This window comes from Mesoplodon bidens, assembly GCF_964165515.1.
Source record: "Mesoplodon bidens genome assembly, chromosome: 19".
Lineage (NCBI taxonomy): Eukaryota > Metazoa > Chordata > Mammalia > Artiodactyla > Ziphiidae > Mesoplodon > Mesoplodon bidens.
The window spans coordinates 6,773,226-6,792,493 of record NC_138179.1 but is presented as its reverse complement, the minus strand read 5'-3'; the positions used below and the strand labels follow the sequence as shown (position 1 = coordinate 6,792,493).

The 19,268-nt window shown below is 36.9% G+C and overlaps 1 protein-coding gene across 5 annotated transcripts in view; it reads right to left on the bottom strand.

Moving 5' to 3' along the window:
* The window catches only part of INTS2 (integrator complex subunit 2), a 53,162-nt gene that overhangs the window by 27,353 nt on the left and 6,541 nt on the right, over positions 1-19,268 (bottom strand). For 4 of the 5 annotated variants that reach the window (XM_081220013.1, XM_081220012.1, XM_081220011.1 and 1 more), the window contains exons 6-15: positions 18,044-18,174; positions 17,622-17,795; positions 14,604-14,830; positions 12,788-12,913; positions 8,658-8,729; positions 8,456-8,570; positions 6,397-6,465; positions 3,921-4,055; positions 2,595-2,771; positions 1,337-1,445 (exon numbers count right to left, since the gene is read on the bottom strand). In XM_081220013.1, the coding sequence (XP_081076139.1) occupies positions 1,337-1,445; positions 2,595-2,771; positions 3,921-4,055; positions 6,397-6,465; positions 8,456-8,570; positions 8,658-8,729; positions 12,788-12,913; positions 14,604-14,830; positions 17,622-17,795; positions 18,044-18,174 (1,335 nt within the window). The remainder of the gene's footprint in view (positions 1-1,336; positions 1,446-2,594; positions 2,772-3,920; positions 4,056-6,396; positions 6,466-8,455; positions 8,571-8,657; positions 8,730-12,787; positions 12,914-14,603; positions 14,831-17,621; positions 17,796-18,043; positions 18,175-19,268) is intronic. The other variant, XM_081220015.1, reaches the window with a different exon arrangement.

Sequence of the window (19,268 nt, the reverse complement as noted above, 5' to 3'; positions counted from 1 at the left end):
CCGATGCAGGGGACACGGGTTCGTGCCCCTATCCCGGAAGATCCCACATGCCGCGCAGCGGCTGGGCCCACGAGCCATGGCCGTGGAGCCTGTGTGTCCGGAGCCTGTGCTCCGCAACGGGAGAGGCCACAGCAGTGAGAGGCCCGCGTACAGCAAAAAAAAAAAAAAAAAAAAAAAAAAAAAAAAAAAAAGTGGGAGACTATTCCCTAATGCTTATTATTAGCCCATCTTGTCCCTGATATGACAAAGACTATAATTACAGTTGTGGTATATCATCTGTACAACCCTAACACCTGCAGTCAGAAAAGAAAGCAGCCGAGAAATGCACAGAATACTTATAACACAATACTTCGGAAAAATAAAAGAAACTGATCTGCCACACACTGAAGAGTAACTTTAATTTATAGCTTTCAAAAAGTAAAACCACTCAGCTATGACAAATTAACCTCCCTTAAAAGAATTCTCCCTGCATTATATACTCAATGCCTACGACTTTTTTTTTTTTTTTGGTTGTACGCGGGCCTCTCACTGTTGTGTGGCCTCCCCCGTTGCGGGGCACAGGCTCCGGATGCACAAGCTCAGCGGCCATGGCTCACGGGCCCAGCTGCTCCGCAGCATGTGGGATCTTCCCGGACCGGGGCACGAACCCATGTCCCCTGCATCGGCAGGCGGACTCAACCACTGCGCCACCAGGGAAGCCCAGCCTACAACTTTTTAATGACACTCTTTTTGTTTCAAATATGGAACTAAATACATTTAACAAGCCTAAAATACAGGTGAATATTCTTTTTCAAATAGAGGAAAACATACTACTTTATACTGATATCATTTATGCTAAATCTAACCTTCTGATTTTATATGAAATAGCTAAGTCTGAAAGCCTAGTTCAGTGATCATTTCAATGGCAAAGGAAAACCTACTGTTGGTTTTTTTCTATTGCTTTGATTAGACTGTTACCCTTCACACTAATGGAGGGAAGAAGAGGGCACAGATTGAAATCAAGTAAAACTATTTCAGTTGCAGTTCCTTTAGGTTTATCTCTTAATTTACATTTAGTTAGTAAGGTCACTAAAATTGTTAAAATACAGACAATTCAGTTATCCATTAATTCAGCCTGCTAAAAGCAGCACTGAGCCTTAAGAGGTGGTTATATGCCCAGACATACATGTATTTATGCTTCAGAGTACACAATGCCTCCATTGCAAAGACTGTAGAATGAAGCTGGAGCTTGTTAGAATATTTGACCTTATTTTCTCATACAGCAGCCTAGAAAGTAACAAAATATAAGCAAATAAGATGAACTATCACTAGAAACATTCGCCTATGCACAACTTACCTAAAGTCTTTGTGTTTGCTAGGAGAGCTTCTTCGTAAGACAGTGTATAATAAAGCACCAAAAGCTGTGCTGTGATACTGAAACGCTGATTAAGGCGGATGTTGTCACCCTGGAGGTAATATTATAAATACTTTAAAATACTGTTACATTTCATGAGTGCTTTTTGATAGCAAAAGCATTCAAAATAGATTATTAAGTGTTGCTGCTCCCAAGCTCGAACAAGTTGGGAGAAGTGTTGCTGTGTTCTCATTAAACTCAAAGAGACAACCTGAAGTCTAAGTTAAATTTGAGATGGCTTGGGAGATGAAAAGCAACATGCTTAATAGTTTTTAAGATAGGAAGGGGCTTCCCTGGTGGCGCGGTAGTTAAGAATCCGCCTGCTAATGCAGGGGACATGGGTTCGAGCCCTGGTCCGGGACGATCCTACATGCCGCAGTGCAACTAAGCCCGTGCGCCACAACTACTGAGCCCGCACGCCCTAGAGCCCGTGCTCAGCAACAAGAGAAGCCACCACAATGAAAAGCCCATGCACTGCAACGAAGAGTAGCCCCCGCTCACCGCAACTAGAGAAAGCCCACGCGCAGCAACAAAGACCCAACGCAGCCAAAAATAAATAAATTTTTTAAAAAGTTACTGTTTTTTAAAAAAAAAAAAAGAAGATAGGGAAAAAAAGGCAACAGCAGCCCCATCAGGCTGCTTCTCAAAAAGCTTTACTGGCGTCTCAAGTATTATCTGAAATTACCATGAAGAAAATAATTCCTAAAAATGATATTGGACAGTTAAGTATATTTGGAGAAAAAAGATTTTCTTCAAGTTTTCCATTAATAATCTAGGTAGATCTTAGATCCCCAGGAAACTAAACAAAGCTGGTTGAATGTGTTGAAATGTCACGTAGTCTGCTGGTAAACACAAAACTTCCACAGCACTCCTTAAGCTTTAAAACGGAGCTCTTGGGACTTCCCTGGAGGTCCAGTTGTTAAGACTCCATACTCCTAATGCAAGGGGCACAGCGCGGCCAAAAAAAAAAAGGAAAATGGAGCTCTTGAAAGAATTCCTCAAAAAGTATCTATTCAACAAACTACTTGGAACTAATACCATTCTTTTAATATTTATAAGTGATCTAAAAAAACTGAATACCATCTTAAATTCAGAACCACCTAGAAGTTGTTCTCCTCTAATAATCAGGGAAAAAACATGGAGTCAGCCTGAAGAATAAAAGAAAAATAAGCTAATAAATGTAGAAAAGCCACTATTTTACCCCAATGACTCCTTGGAAAATATTGAGTATCTCCTGTTCTGTGACTGGCTGATTTGTGGCTTCTGGATTAGATTTAGATGCAGGAGTAAGTATAGAATTTATGTACACGTCAATCAGAGGAAGTAGTTGAGGATGGAGTGGAGTGGAGGTTTCACAGAGCTGTCTATAAATCCAGTCCTAAAAAAGAAGGTTGCAGGCACCAAGTCAATTATGGCAATAAGAAAAAGCAAGCAAAAGTTTAAAAGCACATATAATTTTACATGATTTAGGAATCAGTGAAACTCACTACTAACCTTCAACAGTTATTAAATATATTATCCAGTTTCACAGTTGTCTTTGATTTAAAAATAGGAAATACTTTTATACCCTAAAATTGAGAATACCGTGACGTGGAAGATAAATCTAAAATGATGAGTTTGAGTTTTGAGTTTGGACTTTGGGTTTTTAATCTATTAGTTTTCAAGTAGTGGGAAAAACACCGTTAAGTCCCTTCTATATCAGTATTTAGAGCACCATATGTGTTGCTGTAGAAGACCCCACAACAGAAAGAAATTTAGGGAGAGGGACAGCTCTTCACAACAAACCCTCAGACAGATTAAGAAAGTGACTTTGACAACCACTTATGGGAGATTAACTATCTACACAAATAGAGGCCAAGAAAAAATGCTGGGTGTGCATTTGGACTCTTAATTCTTATCTATTATATTGCTAAAAATACAAAGAAGCAGAAGATACAATCAAGATGGAAAATAACTTCACTAGATCATGATAACAAGGATAATTAAGTGTGATATATCAATGTATATATTGTTCATGGTTCTTTATAAAAAAATTGCCTCTTAGAAATGGTCCAAACAGATTCCTTTTACCTCCTGGGGTTCAGCCTTTTCTTTAGAGGACCTTTTAACTGTTTGGTATAGCCAACTACATAACAAATTGAAAATATATCAAAAATATTTTCAAGTTAGATGTTAGATGTCCTTGTGACAAATGTACAAATACTGGTCACGGCTAACCAGCAACTTTCTCAGTTTGGTGAACAAAACCAAGTACAGAAAAGGGCAATTTTTACTAAGGTTTAATGAAATAGCTAAATGATATTACTGAGAATTTAAAAGGTACTAGTGTACATTTTGTAAATAACTGAACAGTTATACTGTTTTAAAAATCTGAAATTGAGAGCCTAATTACTATAACTATATAAACGACTAGTAACTAGACACACTTCACACACGAAACCCACAGTAAAGGTCTACAAACTGAAAGGGAACTGGGAAGAAAGCATTAACTTAGGTTGTCGCTTGAAATATAAATGTAAGGTCATACTTTTATTGACACTTTGTGCTTTGTAAAGGAACGACTCCTCAGAAGCTGGTAAATACAATGAATAGGCAAAAATCCAGTAATGTTGGCACTCAGGTTGCTGGTGACAGGGACACGAACTGCGTGAGCTGTGACAACCTAAAAGGGAAACATAGTATTAATACATATGACAGAACCAAATATAAACTTATTCTGAAAGAGGGAGGATTAGCCAGGTAGACTGTCAAAACTCAACACAAATGTGGTCCTCAGGAAGGAATGATAAAACCCAATTATTCCGTGACGTAGTTCTTTTTGAGTGATGAGGTAGCATCGTACAGTTCGGTGTTTGTGAATTTCTCCACGTTTTACAATGTGCTTGTGAACACAGACACGTTGATGGGGCTTAGAGTAAGATTGAACAATACATAAAATCTGGGCTCAGTGACTCTAGCTAAGTCACTTTATCTTCTGAGTCTATTTTCACATCTACAAAACGAGACAACATTGTCTTACTTGCTTCAAAAGGTTTTTGCGAGAGGGAAATAAATTTCTTTGGAAAAATATATGTGACTTATAAAGTATCCCATAAATATAAATAGGAATTTTTATTGTTATTCGCATTGTGTCATGCACAGACCACTAACTGTCTTTCAGAGACCCTCCCCAAAGGTGTCTTCCAGTTAGTTCAAACTAAACACGTGAAAAATAACTTATGAGTCTCCTACATCCTATGTGTGACTGTTATGTGGGAGTGTATGTGCATTGAGGGGAGAAGGCAGAGTTTGGTACAGGAATGAGAATTTTTTTTTTTTTTGCTGTGCCGCACAGCTTGCATGATCTTAGTTCCCTGACCAGGGATTGAACCCACGCCCTTGGCAGTGAAAAGGTGGAGACATAACCACTGGACTGCCAGGGAATTCCCAGGAATATTAATTAACCTAAAAGAAGCAAGAATTACAGATCTATGAGTACCTTCAAATATTTCGTTTTTTAAGATATACATATTTTTGTATTATGAGATTTAAATTGATAAATGAACCTGGGAACTAATTTTATTTTATGTTTTTTAATTAATTAAATTATTTATTTATTTTTGGCTGCGTTGGGTCTTCGTTGCAGTGCATGGGCTTCTCACTGCAGTGGCTTCTCTTATTGCAGAGCAGGGGCTCTAGGCACGCAGGCTTCAGTAGTTGTACCTTGCAGCTCCAGAGCACAGGCTCAAAAGCTGTGGTGCATGGGCTTAGTTGCTCTGCAGCACGTGGGATCTTCCTGCAACAGGGATCGAACCCGTGTCCCCTGCATTGGCAGGCGGATTCTTAACCACCACGCCACCAAGGAAGTCCCAGGAATTAATTTTAAATTTTAGCATAGTCTCCGTCAAAGACAAAAACTCTAATTCAAAAAGATACACGCACCCCAATGTTCATGGCAACACTATTTACAATAGCCAAGACGTGGAAGTGACCTAACTGTCCATTAACAGATGAATGGTGTGTGTGTGTGTGTGTGTGTGTGTGTGTGTGTGATGGAATATTACTCAGCCATAAAAAGAATGAAATAATGCCATTTTTATCAACATGGAATGACCTAGAGATTATCATACTAAGTGAAGTAAATTAGAGAAAGAAAAATATTGTATGATATCACTTATATGTGGAATCTGAAAAACAGTACAAATGAACTTATTTACAAAATAGAAACAGACTCATAGACATAGAAAACAAACTTATGATTACCAAAGGGGAAGGACAGGGAGGGATAAATTGAGAGTATAGGATTAACAGATGCACAGTATCATATATAAAACAGATAAACAATAAGGATGTACTGTATAGCACAGAAAACTGTATTCGATATATTGTAATGTACTATAATGGAAAAGAATAAAAAAAGAATATAGATATATACACATATATATGTATAACCATATCACTTTGCTGTATATCTAAAACTAACACAATATTGTAAATCACCTATAATTCAATTTTAAAAAAAGAATAGTCTCCATCACTGGAAAAATAAAATATCATTAGGATTACCCATGGACAAAAGTGCTGAAACTAAATAAGAACAGGTAAATACTAGAATAAGGAATTTAGACTCTAGCTTATCATCTAGTTAGACATGCACCTCACAGCTGAAAAGGTTTAAATAGGTTTCTATGTTATTTTTCTCCTGACAATACCAGTTGATTACCCTATGTGAGATCCCTACCATCAATATCTAAGACTATATTCTTAAGTATCTATTCAAAGTCTCCAAAATATGTAAATTTATTTATTACATGCTTTTGTATGTAGCAAATAGCTTTAAAAGTAAACTTTAAATAGGATTTTTCTCTACAGAAGTTTCTAAGATTAAATAAATCATCACGGGAAACTAAAAAGGAATTTAAAAACTATATAATGCTCCTAAACTGAAACATACAGGTTTTTCCCCAAAGAATGTTGTAAAAGAAAGTTTAAAAAGTACCTAAGAATAAAGTTAAAAGAAGTACCTGCTCAGTAAAAATTTCCTGTGTGAAGATAGTCTTCATCCTGCTCAAAGAGCTTGGCTTAATTACAATCTAAAACAACCAAAAGAATTTCAACAGCATGTGAAAATAAAATATATAAAGCACAATTTTCTCTGGTAAATTTATTATCTAAAATGACTGTGATATATAAAATTAATGTTCAAATACTCTATTTCAGAAGTAGCTTCTCAAACCCAACATTAAAGTGTGATTTTCCTCAGAAATTGAACCAACATATAAAAGTACTTAGTAAATATACCATTATTGGCATTTCAAGTCAGTGGGAAGAAGTGGGTTATTCAATAAATGGAGGTAGGATAGCTATCTTTCTGGATAATACCTATAAAGATTTGCACATGACACCATACCCCAAATCAACTCCAAATGTATTAAAAATTTAACTTTAAAACATGAGGCCGCAAAAACACTAGAAGAAAATATAGGTGACCGTTTCTATAAACCTAAGGAAAGAAAAACATTTCTAAGCAGAAAAACAAAGTAAGAACCACAAAAGAAATACTTAATATATTGCACACATAGAAAATAATAATTTTCACATGGCAAAAAAAACTGGGAAAAATCAACTGCGGCATATTATATTGTACTTCTCCACTTTTAAAGATAATAAGGATTATAAGATGCACCACAGATTTAATAGTAGCTTTTCAAGAAAAAAGAGGTGAAACACTACCACATTAACATTACACATCGACTGTAAAATGAATCCCAGTTTCAATACTGGGTAAAATATGTCTTGAAATCAATGAAATATTGGGTTGGCCAAAAAGTTCCTTTGGGTTTTTCCATAAGATGTTATAGAAAAACCTGAAGGAACTTTTTGGCCAACCCAATATGCTATATAAGGCATAACAGCATATCATTTACATATAAAGAGCCCTTCTGAATCAGTAAAAGGAAAAATAAATCAATAAAAATCCCTATAGAAAAACTGGGACGTCAATAAGCCTTTCACAAAAGAAATAAACCAGCTAAAACACATAGATTTTTTAAAACTACCTAAAAAAACCTCTATATAAACTGTAACTATAAAAAATAATAATAATAACAATAGTTTCACTAGTAATCAAAGAAATGCAAAATAAGTAAGATGATTTTTCACCATATTTGCAAAGAGTAAAAAGAATGGTAATGCCCAGTGATGGTGAGAGTTTAGGAAAATAGGCACTCTCATTCACTAATGAGAACAGTTAAACTGGTATAATCTCTCTAGAAGATAATATGGCAATACACATGAAACAGCTTAACATCACCATACTTTTACTTAGTACTGCTTTCTAGAACTTCATCCTAATAATCCGAAAAGTGTTTGAAGATATGCATGTATGAGTGCCTATGTGTATATTTACATACATAAGGATATTCATCTGAGCATTATTCAAAAACTGGAAAATCTACATGGCAAATAAGAAAAGATCCATTAAGAATATCATGATTGGTCCATATGATGAACTACAATGCAGCCATTAAAAATTAGGGCTTCCCTGGTGGCGCAGTGGTTCGTGCCCCGGTCCAGGAAGATCCCACATGCCGCAGAGTGGCTGGGCCTGTGAGCCATGGCCGCTGAGCCTGTGCGTCCGGAGACTGTGCTCCGCAACGGGAGAGGCCACAGTGGTGAGAGGCCCGCGTACCGCAAAAAAAAAAAAAAAATTATATTCTATTAGAATATTTATGGATATGAGGAAGTGCTTATCATGTATTGGTAAGTTCATTAAAATTACAAAATATGTATATCAATTTAAAGAAAGAACAGATACCAGACTATTAACAGTACCTGATATCTCTGAACATGGAATTATATCTTTCCCTTCTTTATTGTGTTTTCCAAGCTTTCTACATAGAACATCTATTATTCTTGTGAATAGTGTTTTCATAATGTATTTTTTTCTAAGAGCTCTTGATAGTTTCAAACTATTAAACAACTAAAATTATTTCAAAATGAAAACAATCTATTTACTTAACATTATAAGAAAATGTCCAGCTTAGAAACACCATCTTTAGAAAGAAGATAAAAGGAAATTACCTTCATCCCCAAAGTAGAACAGACCAAGTCAATGATAGCACTAAGTTGGTTGCTATGAAAGTACATAGCAACCAATAATAACATCTCCCCAAAAGAAGCAGAGACGCCTGAAGTACTGTTGAAACAGAAAAGAAAATATGAATTTCCAAAGAAAGGGGTAAGAAAAACTTACTCAGCTAACTGAAACAAAAAGTCATCTTACCTCTCAAAATAAGCTTCTTCTTTTATCATCCAACTTAGCCACACTACCATTAGCTGCTCCTGTTCAGGCGTACTATATAAAACAAATCAGAAGTCACTGGTTTAAGTCAGATATACTGGCATAAGAATAAAAAATCATTCTGGAATTATTTTTGGTAGAAATTATTTTTTCCTCACAATAGTGGCTTGTTGAATTGGCCATTAATTGTCAGTGAGATATGAAGCAGTTCTACAGAAGAAGAATGAGAACCTTTACTTTTCTCTATGAATATGAATAGTCAAACCCTCTCAAAGTCTCAGTTACTGCATTTGAAGGTTGGAGAGAGTAAACATCCTCACATTCCTTGGAAAAACAAAGGTCCTTTGGGATTAAAATGTTAGGATAACTGTACATACTAACAGCTGATACTTATTTCATATAGAAAAAAATCTAGTGTTAAAACTTAATCATCAAAAAGTCACAAACTGAGTACAAGGACAGTAATAACTCAGACCATCTTTTACCTGGAAAATGAAATTTAGTTTATAGAAGCATTTTGAGCAGAACTCAAAATGACAGAGAAAAAAATGATCACTATTCAAAAAGTAAAAAGAAACAGCCAGGGGCTCATCAGATATGAAAAATGGTTATAAAAACACACCAACAAGAATGACTTGTTTAAAGGGAATAATTTTGATTTGTAAAAGTAATTTTCGTTGATCTCCTTCTACTTCATTGCAGTGTAAACAGGTAAAACAAAAAGCAACTACAAAGCCTGCTACCCAAAGCTAAGAAAATTAAAAAGGTCATTCTCAACCACACCTAAATCATTCCACTAATAAAAGACAGTGTTATGTAGTAGAAAGATTACAGCCTTTAGAGTCTGCCAGATCTGAGTGGGAATCCCATCTCTGCTAATCACTGTTAGTGTGACCCTGAACAAGAAATTTAAATAATCTTTTTGAACTTTAGCTCTCCTACGTATAATATAAAGATAAAAATACCCACCTTACAGAAGTAATGAGGATTAGAGACAATGCTTAGAAATTACTTCAGGTTTCATATATATATATATATAACTGAATCACTTTACTATACACCAGAAACTAACACAACATTGTAAATCAACTATACTTTAATAAAATAAATTTTTTAAAAGAGAAAGAAATTACTTCAGGTAAAGAGAAAAGAAAGTACTTCATTTCACGTACTTAATTTCATACCTTCCTGAAACACACAATTCAAACTACATTAAAGGGATTTTCTTAAAAGGCATAAATGCATAGGATGATGATGAGGGACAACAACACAAAATATTGGAAGCCAGAGCCAATAACTGAGTGATAACTGACTTAGCAGACTTAGCAGACCCGAGAAAGCAGAATACTAAACTGACAGGTGGGAAAACCAATCTACCACTTATACCACAGAATCCCCAAAGGCCTCAGAAACTGACAACTCCAGGCAGTTCTGGGAGTGAGAATGAAGACAGAGACTAAATACAGACAGTCTATATGAGCAATAGACCTCCAAATCACCTCCATTCTACACACCTAGATGAATATCCATCCCCCAGTAGAGAGGAGACTAGAGATCTATTCTCTGGATATGGTAAAAGAGGGTGTCTCTGAACTGACGGACAATCAGGGATATCTAAAGCACCTTTCTGAAAGTAGAAGAATTATGTGAATGATTATACTGCAGTCTGAGACCTCCCAGCCCTTAACCCTCACTTTATTTATAGGCCTCCACTCCCCAAGCAAGACAACAGTCTTCTCTAAGACTCTGAAAAGCCCAAGAGTTTCCCATCTACGCATCCAGAAGTCCTAACCTGCTTTTTAGTTTCCCACTCTTAAATATGAACAGACAATCAAGAATCACCAAACCTCTGAAAAAAAGCTTCTCACTTGAAAAATACAGAAAAAAAGGCAGAAAAAAAGAAACTTAGAGAAAAGCAACCGAACAAATAAAACCCCTTCAATCATTATGATTAGTATCAGAGAAACCATGCCACGATGAAGCAGTAGACAGTATAAAAAGGAAACGGTCAGAATAAAAAAGAGCTCTTAGAAATTAAAAACTAAATAGGATTAGAGGACAAGGTTGAGAACAAATCCTAAAAGGCAGTATAGGCAGTATCTTTTTGAGGTGACTGAAATGTTTTAAAATTAGATTGTGGTAATGGTTGCATGATTTTGTAAATATACTAAAAACTATTAAATTGTACACTTTTTTTTTTATTCAGGAGGCAATGTAAGTTGTACACTTTAAAATGGGTGAATTTTATGGTATGTAAATTGTGTTTCAAAAAAGCTGTTTTTTTAAATGCAGAACAAGACAAAGATAAGGAAAATAAGAAAGAATAAGAAGATAAGATGATAATTTCAGGAAGCCCAATATCCAAATAAGAGGAGGTTTCAAACAGAGAAAACCCATGTGGTGGACATTACCAACAAATTAGTTCAAGAAAATTTCCTAGAACTGAACACTGAGTTCCCAGGTTAAAAGGGCTAACTAAATGCCTAGAATGAGGGCATTCCCTGGAGGTCCAGTGGTTAGGACTCAGAGCTCTCACTGCCAGGGCCCTGGTTTCGACCCCTGGTCGGGGAACTAAGATCCCACAAGCCATGTGGCGTGGCCAAAAAAAAAAAAAAAACCTAACATGAAAGACGAAACAGACCCATACAAAAGCATATCATCCAGAAATTTCAAAACCCTAGGGACAAAAGGCTAATCCTACATGACTCCCTATTTAAAAAGAACAAGCCACAAAAAGGACCAGGAATCAGAATGTCATCAGATTTCTCAACAGTAACACTGGAAGTTAGAAGACAATAGAGCAAGACTTTCAAAATTCTCAAAGGGAATTATTTCCAACTTAGAATTCTATACCCCATCAAACTATCAATCAAGTGTCAAAGCAGAATAAAGACATTTTCAGAAATACCCAGTCTTAAAATAATTTACTCTCACATACCCATTCTAAAGAAGCAAAATGAGGGAGCAAATGAAAAAAGATGGAGGGACATCCCTGGTAATCTGGTGGTTAAGACTCCATGCTCCCAATGCAGGGGGCCCAGTTCAATCCCTGGTCAGCGAACTAGATCCCACATGCTGCAACTAAAAGATCTCACATGCCACAACTAAAGATCCCACGTGCTGCAACTAAAGATACCGCATGCCACAAGGAAGATCACGAGTGCCTCAACTAAGACCCGGCACAGCCAAATAAATAACTAAATAAATAAATCAAAGAAAAAAGTAAAAAGATGGAGACATAAGATGCAGGAAACAGAAGACCCAACAAAGGACAGCTCGGGCAAGTCCCCAAAATAATAGTGAAGAGCAATTCCCGGATGAGAGCTGTGTACCAGGTGCAGAGGTAACCAGTTCAGATGGGAGGTCAAAATGTTCCAGGAGAGATTTCCTCAAGAGAATGAAACTGGCAGAATATCTAATGAGTCTGAACATCTTGAGAGGAGGTTTAGATTGGCAGAGAGTTTGAGATTGCATTAACGTAAGCACATAAAATACAGAGCAAATGAAAAACAAAGAACAAAAACACAGGGTAATTATTAATGGAGAAACAAGTTTTGCAAAAGAAAAGTAATCATCTACTGCCTGGTTGAGCTCCCAATAGTGTAACATAAACAACTATGTATTGGTCAAAGCAAAATAATAACTGTACTGGGAGAATGGGAAGATAGAAAGGATGTGTAGATATGTTGAGGACAGAGAGAGAAGAGAGAACTAAGTCCTTATTCTCACAGTGGGAAGTCAACAAATACTCCTAAAACGAAAAATCAGGATGTAGCAAACACAAACGTGTTAATACAGATGTGGTAGTAAAAACCAAAAGAATCAGCTGAAGGAACTGAAAGAAGCTGCCTCGAGGGAAGTGGAAACAGGGAGGGGGGGAATTGAAGAACTACTTTGACTCCTGTAAACAATAGGTACATGAAACTTTGATAAAGACAACTAAAATAACTGGCATACAGGAGATACTACTGATATCCTTTTATTAAATGACAATACCAATGTCCCTATCTTAGAACATTTTGTAGTAAGCTCCTAATTAATTTTATACCTGTGTTTTAATAAATAAACAAAAGCAGACCTTGAGAAAAGAGTACAATTACATAGTTGGGTACCTGACAAGTGTAGAAAAGGCCAGGAGCATACAGAAGGAAAGTGAAACAAAGCGAACCCCAGCTGGTGTGGCAGGAGGACGGCTTGTCATCAACTGCAGTAATTGCTCAGCTTCTTCCTCAGTTGGTCTAAAAAAGGAATACATTATTAGGTTTTACTTTTTTCAGTTGAGAGAAGGAAGAAGAAGGGACTCCTCAACAGCTTAACCTTTCTGATACAAATCTTGAGCTTTATAATGTACCTCCCTATTTATAAAATCTTTACTAGCTTAAGATGTCAAAAGCAAAACTGTTGAATTCACAACCAGTGTTTTTCCTCAGACACAAATACAGGTAGTCCTCACTTTGCACAGTAGTGTGGGGCCATAAAAATAACGATGCAAGCTGAAACTGCATCAAGATCTTAATAATCAATGGGGAAAATTACAACTGTTCCACGACTTTTAAAATTTTTGTCAGGACATTAAAAACTCTGTTGGTTACAATGCATAGGGAAATTTTTTTAAATAGTAAAACTAATATTTATACAGCATTCTATAATTGGATATATTAGAAACATTGGGAATTAAAGTGTTTTCTTTGTAAAAGATTTATCAAGAGTAGTTTGAACAGCCCTTGCCACCTTCTCATTGAATAACTTATAATATGGAGTGAGCATCTTCTCTAAGCCTGATGAATTATCACACCCCCTTCTAAGTTTGGATCAGCTTCCAACATTTTATCCTTTGTACTTCCAGTCATGAAATATCTGAGAGTCCCTTTAATGTGAAGATTTTTGCCAGCATCAGTCCTCTGGTCTTCATCCTTTTTGTCACAATGACTTTCCTCAAGTTCGTCTTCACTAAGTTCACCTGGCTACGTATCTAGGGTCTCTCAAATGGCAGCACTGTCAACATCCTCACAGTCAGCTATTTCTTCTATTTATGTTTGGCTCAAATGTCACTTCCAGTGTTAACTACTTTGCTTCTTTGCTACACTTTCATTTTTATTGGCCAATTCCCTCTTTCAGTTATCCACTCCTGTAAAATATCACATGGGCTTATGCACTGAGAGACACGGAGATGATACTACTACTCACTTTGCTGTCTGTTCCTGAACTGAGTAATAGTTGTACATTGACTAGTTACTGAAAGATTTTAAAAGAAATGATGTGATTGGTCACTGCTCATGATGTGCCTCTTTTATTTACACAGTGATTTGTGGCTTAAAAAGCTCTCAGCAAAGTTTGTACTTTATACAATAATTTGGTTAATGTATCATGGTAACTGATACATTAGTTGTTGAGGGAGCAGTGTTATTTAACTAAAGTGTGGTAACTGAAACTCGTGTTAACAGAGACATGCAAAGTGAGGACTATATGTATAACAGTTGAGGACAGTATTCAAAACGATGTAGTCCAGTGACTAAGAAATCTCGTGCTTAATAATCATATCATATCCATTTTAAACAATCTATGATCTCAGTTGTAAAAGGAAACACAGAACACATTTACTTCAACTAGCTGCATGGGCTAGGTAAAGGATAACTCACAGATCACTCATGATAGTCATGTCAAGCTGTGGTAGAGTCATAGGTTTCTTAAACTGCTCTCGCTCCTCCCATATTTACATAATTCTATTTACAATCAGACCAAAATAGATGGATACATCCCAGCTAGGAATGTTTGCCTTAGGCCTTCATTCTTGATATAGGCGAGCTCACTACCTAAGCCCAGTAGAAAACCCAAATCCTCTGAATAAAAGGCCTGTGGCCCACTTTCTTGGGATTAGAAACAAGAAAGTAAAAGGACAAAAAGGTAAAATATCAAATTATTGAATACTTGAGTCCAGCGATCCCCATCAAAGCACAGTACAGACGTAAGAGTGCACTGGCTTTCACAACATGCTCTTCTTTCAGCCCCGAATACACAGACACATTGGGCTCCATCTCCACATCAGCTTCTTCCACAATGCGGGTACTTCTTACTGTGGGAAGAATGCCCATCAACTCCAGAAGAAGCTGCCTTCTCATTTGCCAAAGGACAGAACTACTGGTCTCTCTTTTTCTCTGTAAGAGGAAAATATGGGCCACAAAAGGAAGAAAGCATGGAGCACTTACTAAGTCAGGAGGAAGTTCAAACAAAGCTCTCCACTTAAACACTTGAAACTGATCCATTTGAGGAGGCTGAGGCTATCATAACTGCAGAATCTCATTTTAATCCATCGAGCAAATTCAGTGGATTTGACAAATACTCTACTCACCCTAATTTGGACTGGTTGTACAGAAAATACTAAATTAATAACAATTTGAGATGTAAAATATCATGTAAATGATGCTTTCAAATACATAATGACTAGTGGAGTCATATGTACAAAGTGCTCAGACTGTGAAGACAGAAGGGCTTGGGTGGAAACAAAAGCTCTGCTATTAATTGATTATGTACTTTCAGGCATATAAGTTAACCTCTCTGAACCCCTTGTCTTAAATGACAAGGAGATGAATATCTTATTAATAATATTTAACTCCCAGGAGTGCTCTAATTAGGAGTTTACAAGTCTACCACCTCCCAGTTCTTCAGGCAGGGATAACGTCCAGTCATCTCTTACTCATCAGGGCCTGACATATTGTGCTTGACATACAGCAAGCATTCAATATTTGTTAAATAGATGAATGAACAAAGATAATAAATATGAAAGCAGTTTTAAACTGTAAAGGACTAGGCAAAAGTTAGTTATTATTTTTAGAGTGTATCAAAGTAAAATATGGTAAGCCTGTTTTATTAATGATATAAGGGTCAAATAAGAAAAGTTTATTGCACACAAAGAACAATTACAAACAAGAGGATCATACCAAGGGCTTAGCACAGTGCTTGACACACAGAAGGAATACTAGAAATAGTCACTTCCTTTTCAAAAGCAAAGTTTAAAATTAGTTTTCAAATGGGCCAGAAGTAAAGTAAAACTTGGATACAGAAAAGTATGGTGAATTTATGGCATAAAAAAATAGACTGAAGTACACATGTCTAAGCAGTACACATGTTACTGTCAAGCTCACTAACCTCAACAAGTTAAAAACCATTCTGCATTAGTTTCTTTGTAGGGACAGGACTCTATTCACAGAGTTACCATGAGATGCTTTTTGAAAAAGTACAATATTTTGCAAGTTAAAAACTGTTGCAAAATATAATATATATTCATCAATAGATGGATGGATAAATGTAGTAGATACATACAATAAAATATTAGCCTTAGAAAGGAAGGAAATTCTGACACATGCTACAACATGCATGGACCTTAAAAACATAATGCTAGGGACTTCCCTGGAGGCGCAGTGGTTAAGAATCCGCCTGCCAAAGCAGGGGACATGGGTTCGAGCCCTGGTCCGGAAAGATCCCACATGCCGTGGAGCAACTAAGCCCACGCGCTGTAACTACTGAAGCCCGCGCGCCTAAAGCCCATGCTCTGCGACAGGAGAAGCCACCGCAATGAGAAGCCCGCACACCACAATGAAGAGTAGCCCCCGCTCGCTGCAACTAAAGGAAGCCCACGCACAGCAACAAAGACCCAACGCAGCCAAAAATAAAATAAAATAAACATTATGCTAAGGAAAATAAGCCAAACTCAAAAAGAGAAATACCACTTATACAAGGTACCTAGAATGGGCAAATTCATAGAAACAGAAAGTAGAAAAGAGATTACCAGGCGCTGGGAGGAAGGAGGAATGGGAAATTATTGTTTAATGGGTACAGAGTTTCTGTTTGGCATGATGAAAAAGTTCTCAAAATGAATAGTGATGATAGTTGCACAACATTGTAAATGTACTTAATGTCACTGAGCTGTACACTTAAAAATGATTCAAATGGTAAATTTTATATGATGTATATTTTACCACAATAATATAATAATAATAATAATATACACACACATATTAAAATTACAGACTACAATAACAACTTGTATTGATGACCTGATGTAGCAACCTAACGTAGCAGTTCTCACGTGGCTGACCCAGAAACCTGGAGATTACCAATACTCTTTAGGGGGTCCAGAAGGTCAAAAATATTTCCTTAACATTACAGACCTTTTTTACTCATTTTCCCACAAGTATACAGCGCAGTTTTTCCAAAGGCCAGACATTAGAGACTTGAAAAAATGCATAATGATACCACTCTTTTCAGTAAATTTTTGTTTTGGAAAATATGGTTATTTTTCATTAAAAAATATGTTATAGTCACATTTAATGAGATTATTATTGTTATTTTTAAATGAATTATAAATAAATGTTTCAAAAACTGAAGTTTTCATTTCTAGTATGATAAATATCAATAGATAAAATCCTATACAGGGACTTCCCTGGTGGCGCAGTGGTTAAGAATCCGCCTGCCAATGCAGGGCACACGGGTTCGAGCCCTGGTCTGGGAAGATCCCCCATGCTGTGGAACAACTAAGCCTGTGCGACACAACTACTGAGCCTGAAAGCTACAACTACTGAGCCCATGTGCCACAACTACTGAAGCCCATGCACCTAGAGCCCGTGCTCTGCAGCAAGAGAAGCCAAAGCAATGAGAAGCCCACACACCGCAGTGAAGAGTAGCCTCTGCTCGCCACAACTAGAGAAAGCCTGCGCGCAGCAACAAAGACCCAACACAGCCAAAAATAAATAAATTAAAAAAAAAAAAAAAAGCCTATACAAAAGCTCTTTGGAGTTCTCAATGATTTATTTTAAATGTTAGGAGGTCCTGAGACTAAGAAGTTTGAGAAGCACGGGCTTAATGACATCATTCTAAAAGTGTTTCTTCCTCTCTTACTAACTACTAAAATAGCCTGATCCTTGGTCTATACACGTATTTCTCCCTCACCTGCTGTCCATTTCGGATAAAAGTTCCAAACCAAGTCCGGACTTTCGCATTTGTTCCAAGAAGTAAACCACTAACAAAACAAACCAAGTCACTCACTCCGTCTTCACTAGCTTCATTTTTAGTATGATCCAAGGTCAAAGCCACTCCAAGACCTGGCAAGTGACATTCTTCCACCTAACAGAGCAAAGAAAACAAACTGAATTCAATATCATAAGGAAAAGGGCCAGGATGAGCCAGAATCTAAAGCATCTAAAGTTTAGGGGGGGGACATAACATAAAACATAAAAACCCAGAGAAGAAGGTAATACATCCAGTCTATAACTATAATTCCAAATCTCTATAATATTCTAAAACCATCTTGAGAAGAGTTCCTGGTCCTGATATAAAGGCTTTTGTCTCAGAAAAATAATAAGATCTCTTACCACCATGCCTCGGACCTTCAGGGCCTGAGAAGGATTCATTTTACATAAGAAGCGTAAGGCATCCGTCCTCCGCCTTCCTCCAAGACTCTCTTCATCTTGTCGTTCCCCATTTTTGATCAGGCCCCTACAAACTGAAGATTTAATAGGCTCTATTACTTTAAGCTTTGTAAGTAGGATATCAGAAACAATTTTTTCAGTCTTGAGAATCACTCATTTATGCAGATTAGACACTACAGAAGAAAAGGATCAGGAAACTTGAAAACATAGCAATAGAAACTGATCAAAATAAAGCCAAGAGTGAAAAGAGACTCATAAAAACGAACTGTGACCTGTGGAACATCAAATAGTCAAACATACTTGTAATGTCTCAGAAAAAGAGAATGAAAGACAAATATATATATTTGAAGAAATTTTTCCAAACTTGATGAAAACTATAAACCCAGAAGTTCAATAAACCCCAAGCAGGATAAACACTAAGAAAATCATACCAAGACACATCATAATCAAATCTCTGAAAACCAATGATAAAGAGAAAATCTTAAAAGTAGCCAGAAGGGATAAAAAAATAAACAAATAAAAGTAGCCAGAGGAAAAAAAGGAACATGTACAGAGGAATAAAGATAAAAATTACCATAGACAACAGAATGACATCTTTAAAGAGCTGAAAGGTTAACCTAAACCTATCGTGTAATATTCGGTAAATCTCTTAGAAACAAAAGGGCAATATTATCAATACCTCCATTTTTCAAATGAGAAGTTAAGCATCTTGATGGAGATCACACAAAGAGTGAGTGACAAGGTTAGAAATTATGCCCCCCAGGGCTTCCCTGGTGGCACAGTGGTTAAGAATCTGCCTGCCAATGCAGGGGACACGGGTTCGAGCCCTGGTCCCGGAAGATCCCACATGCCGTGGAGCAACTAAGGCCGTGTGCCACAACTACTGAGCCTTCACTCTAGAGCCCGCGAGCCACAACTACTGAGCCTGCATGCCGCAGCTACTGAAGCCCGCGTGCCTAGAGCCCGTGCTCCACAACAAGAGAAGCCACTGCAATGAGAAGACCGCACACCACAACGAAGAGTAGCCCCCACTCGACGCAACTAGAGAAAGCCTGTGCACAGTAAAGAAGACCCAACGCAGCCATAAATAAATAAATAAATAAATTTATTTTAAAAAAAGGCCTGTACATGCCCAAGCAAATCTCTTCAATATCCCATTTTAAAATTA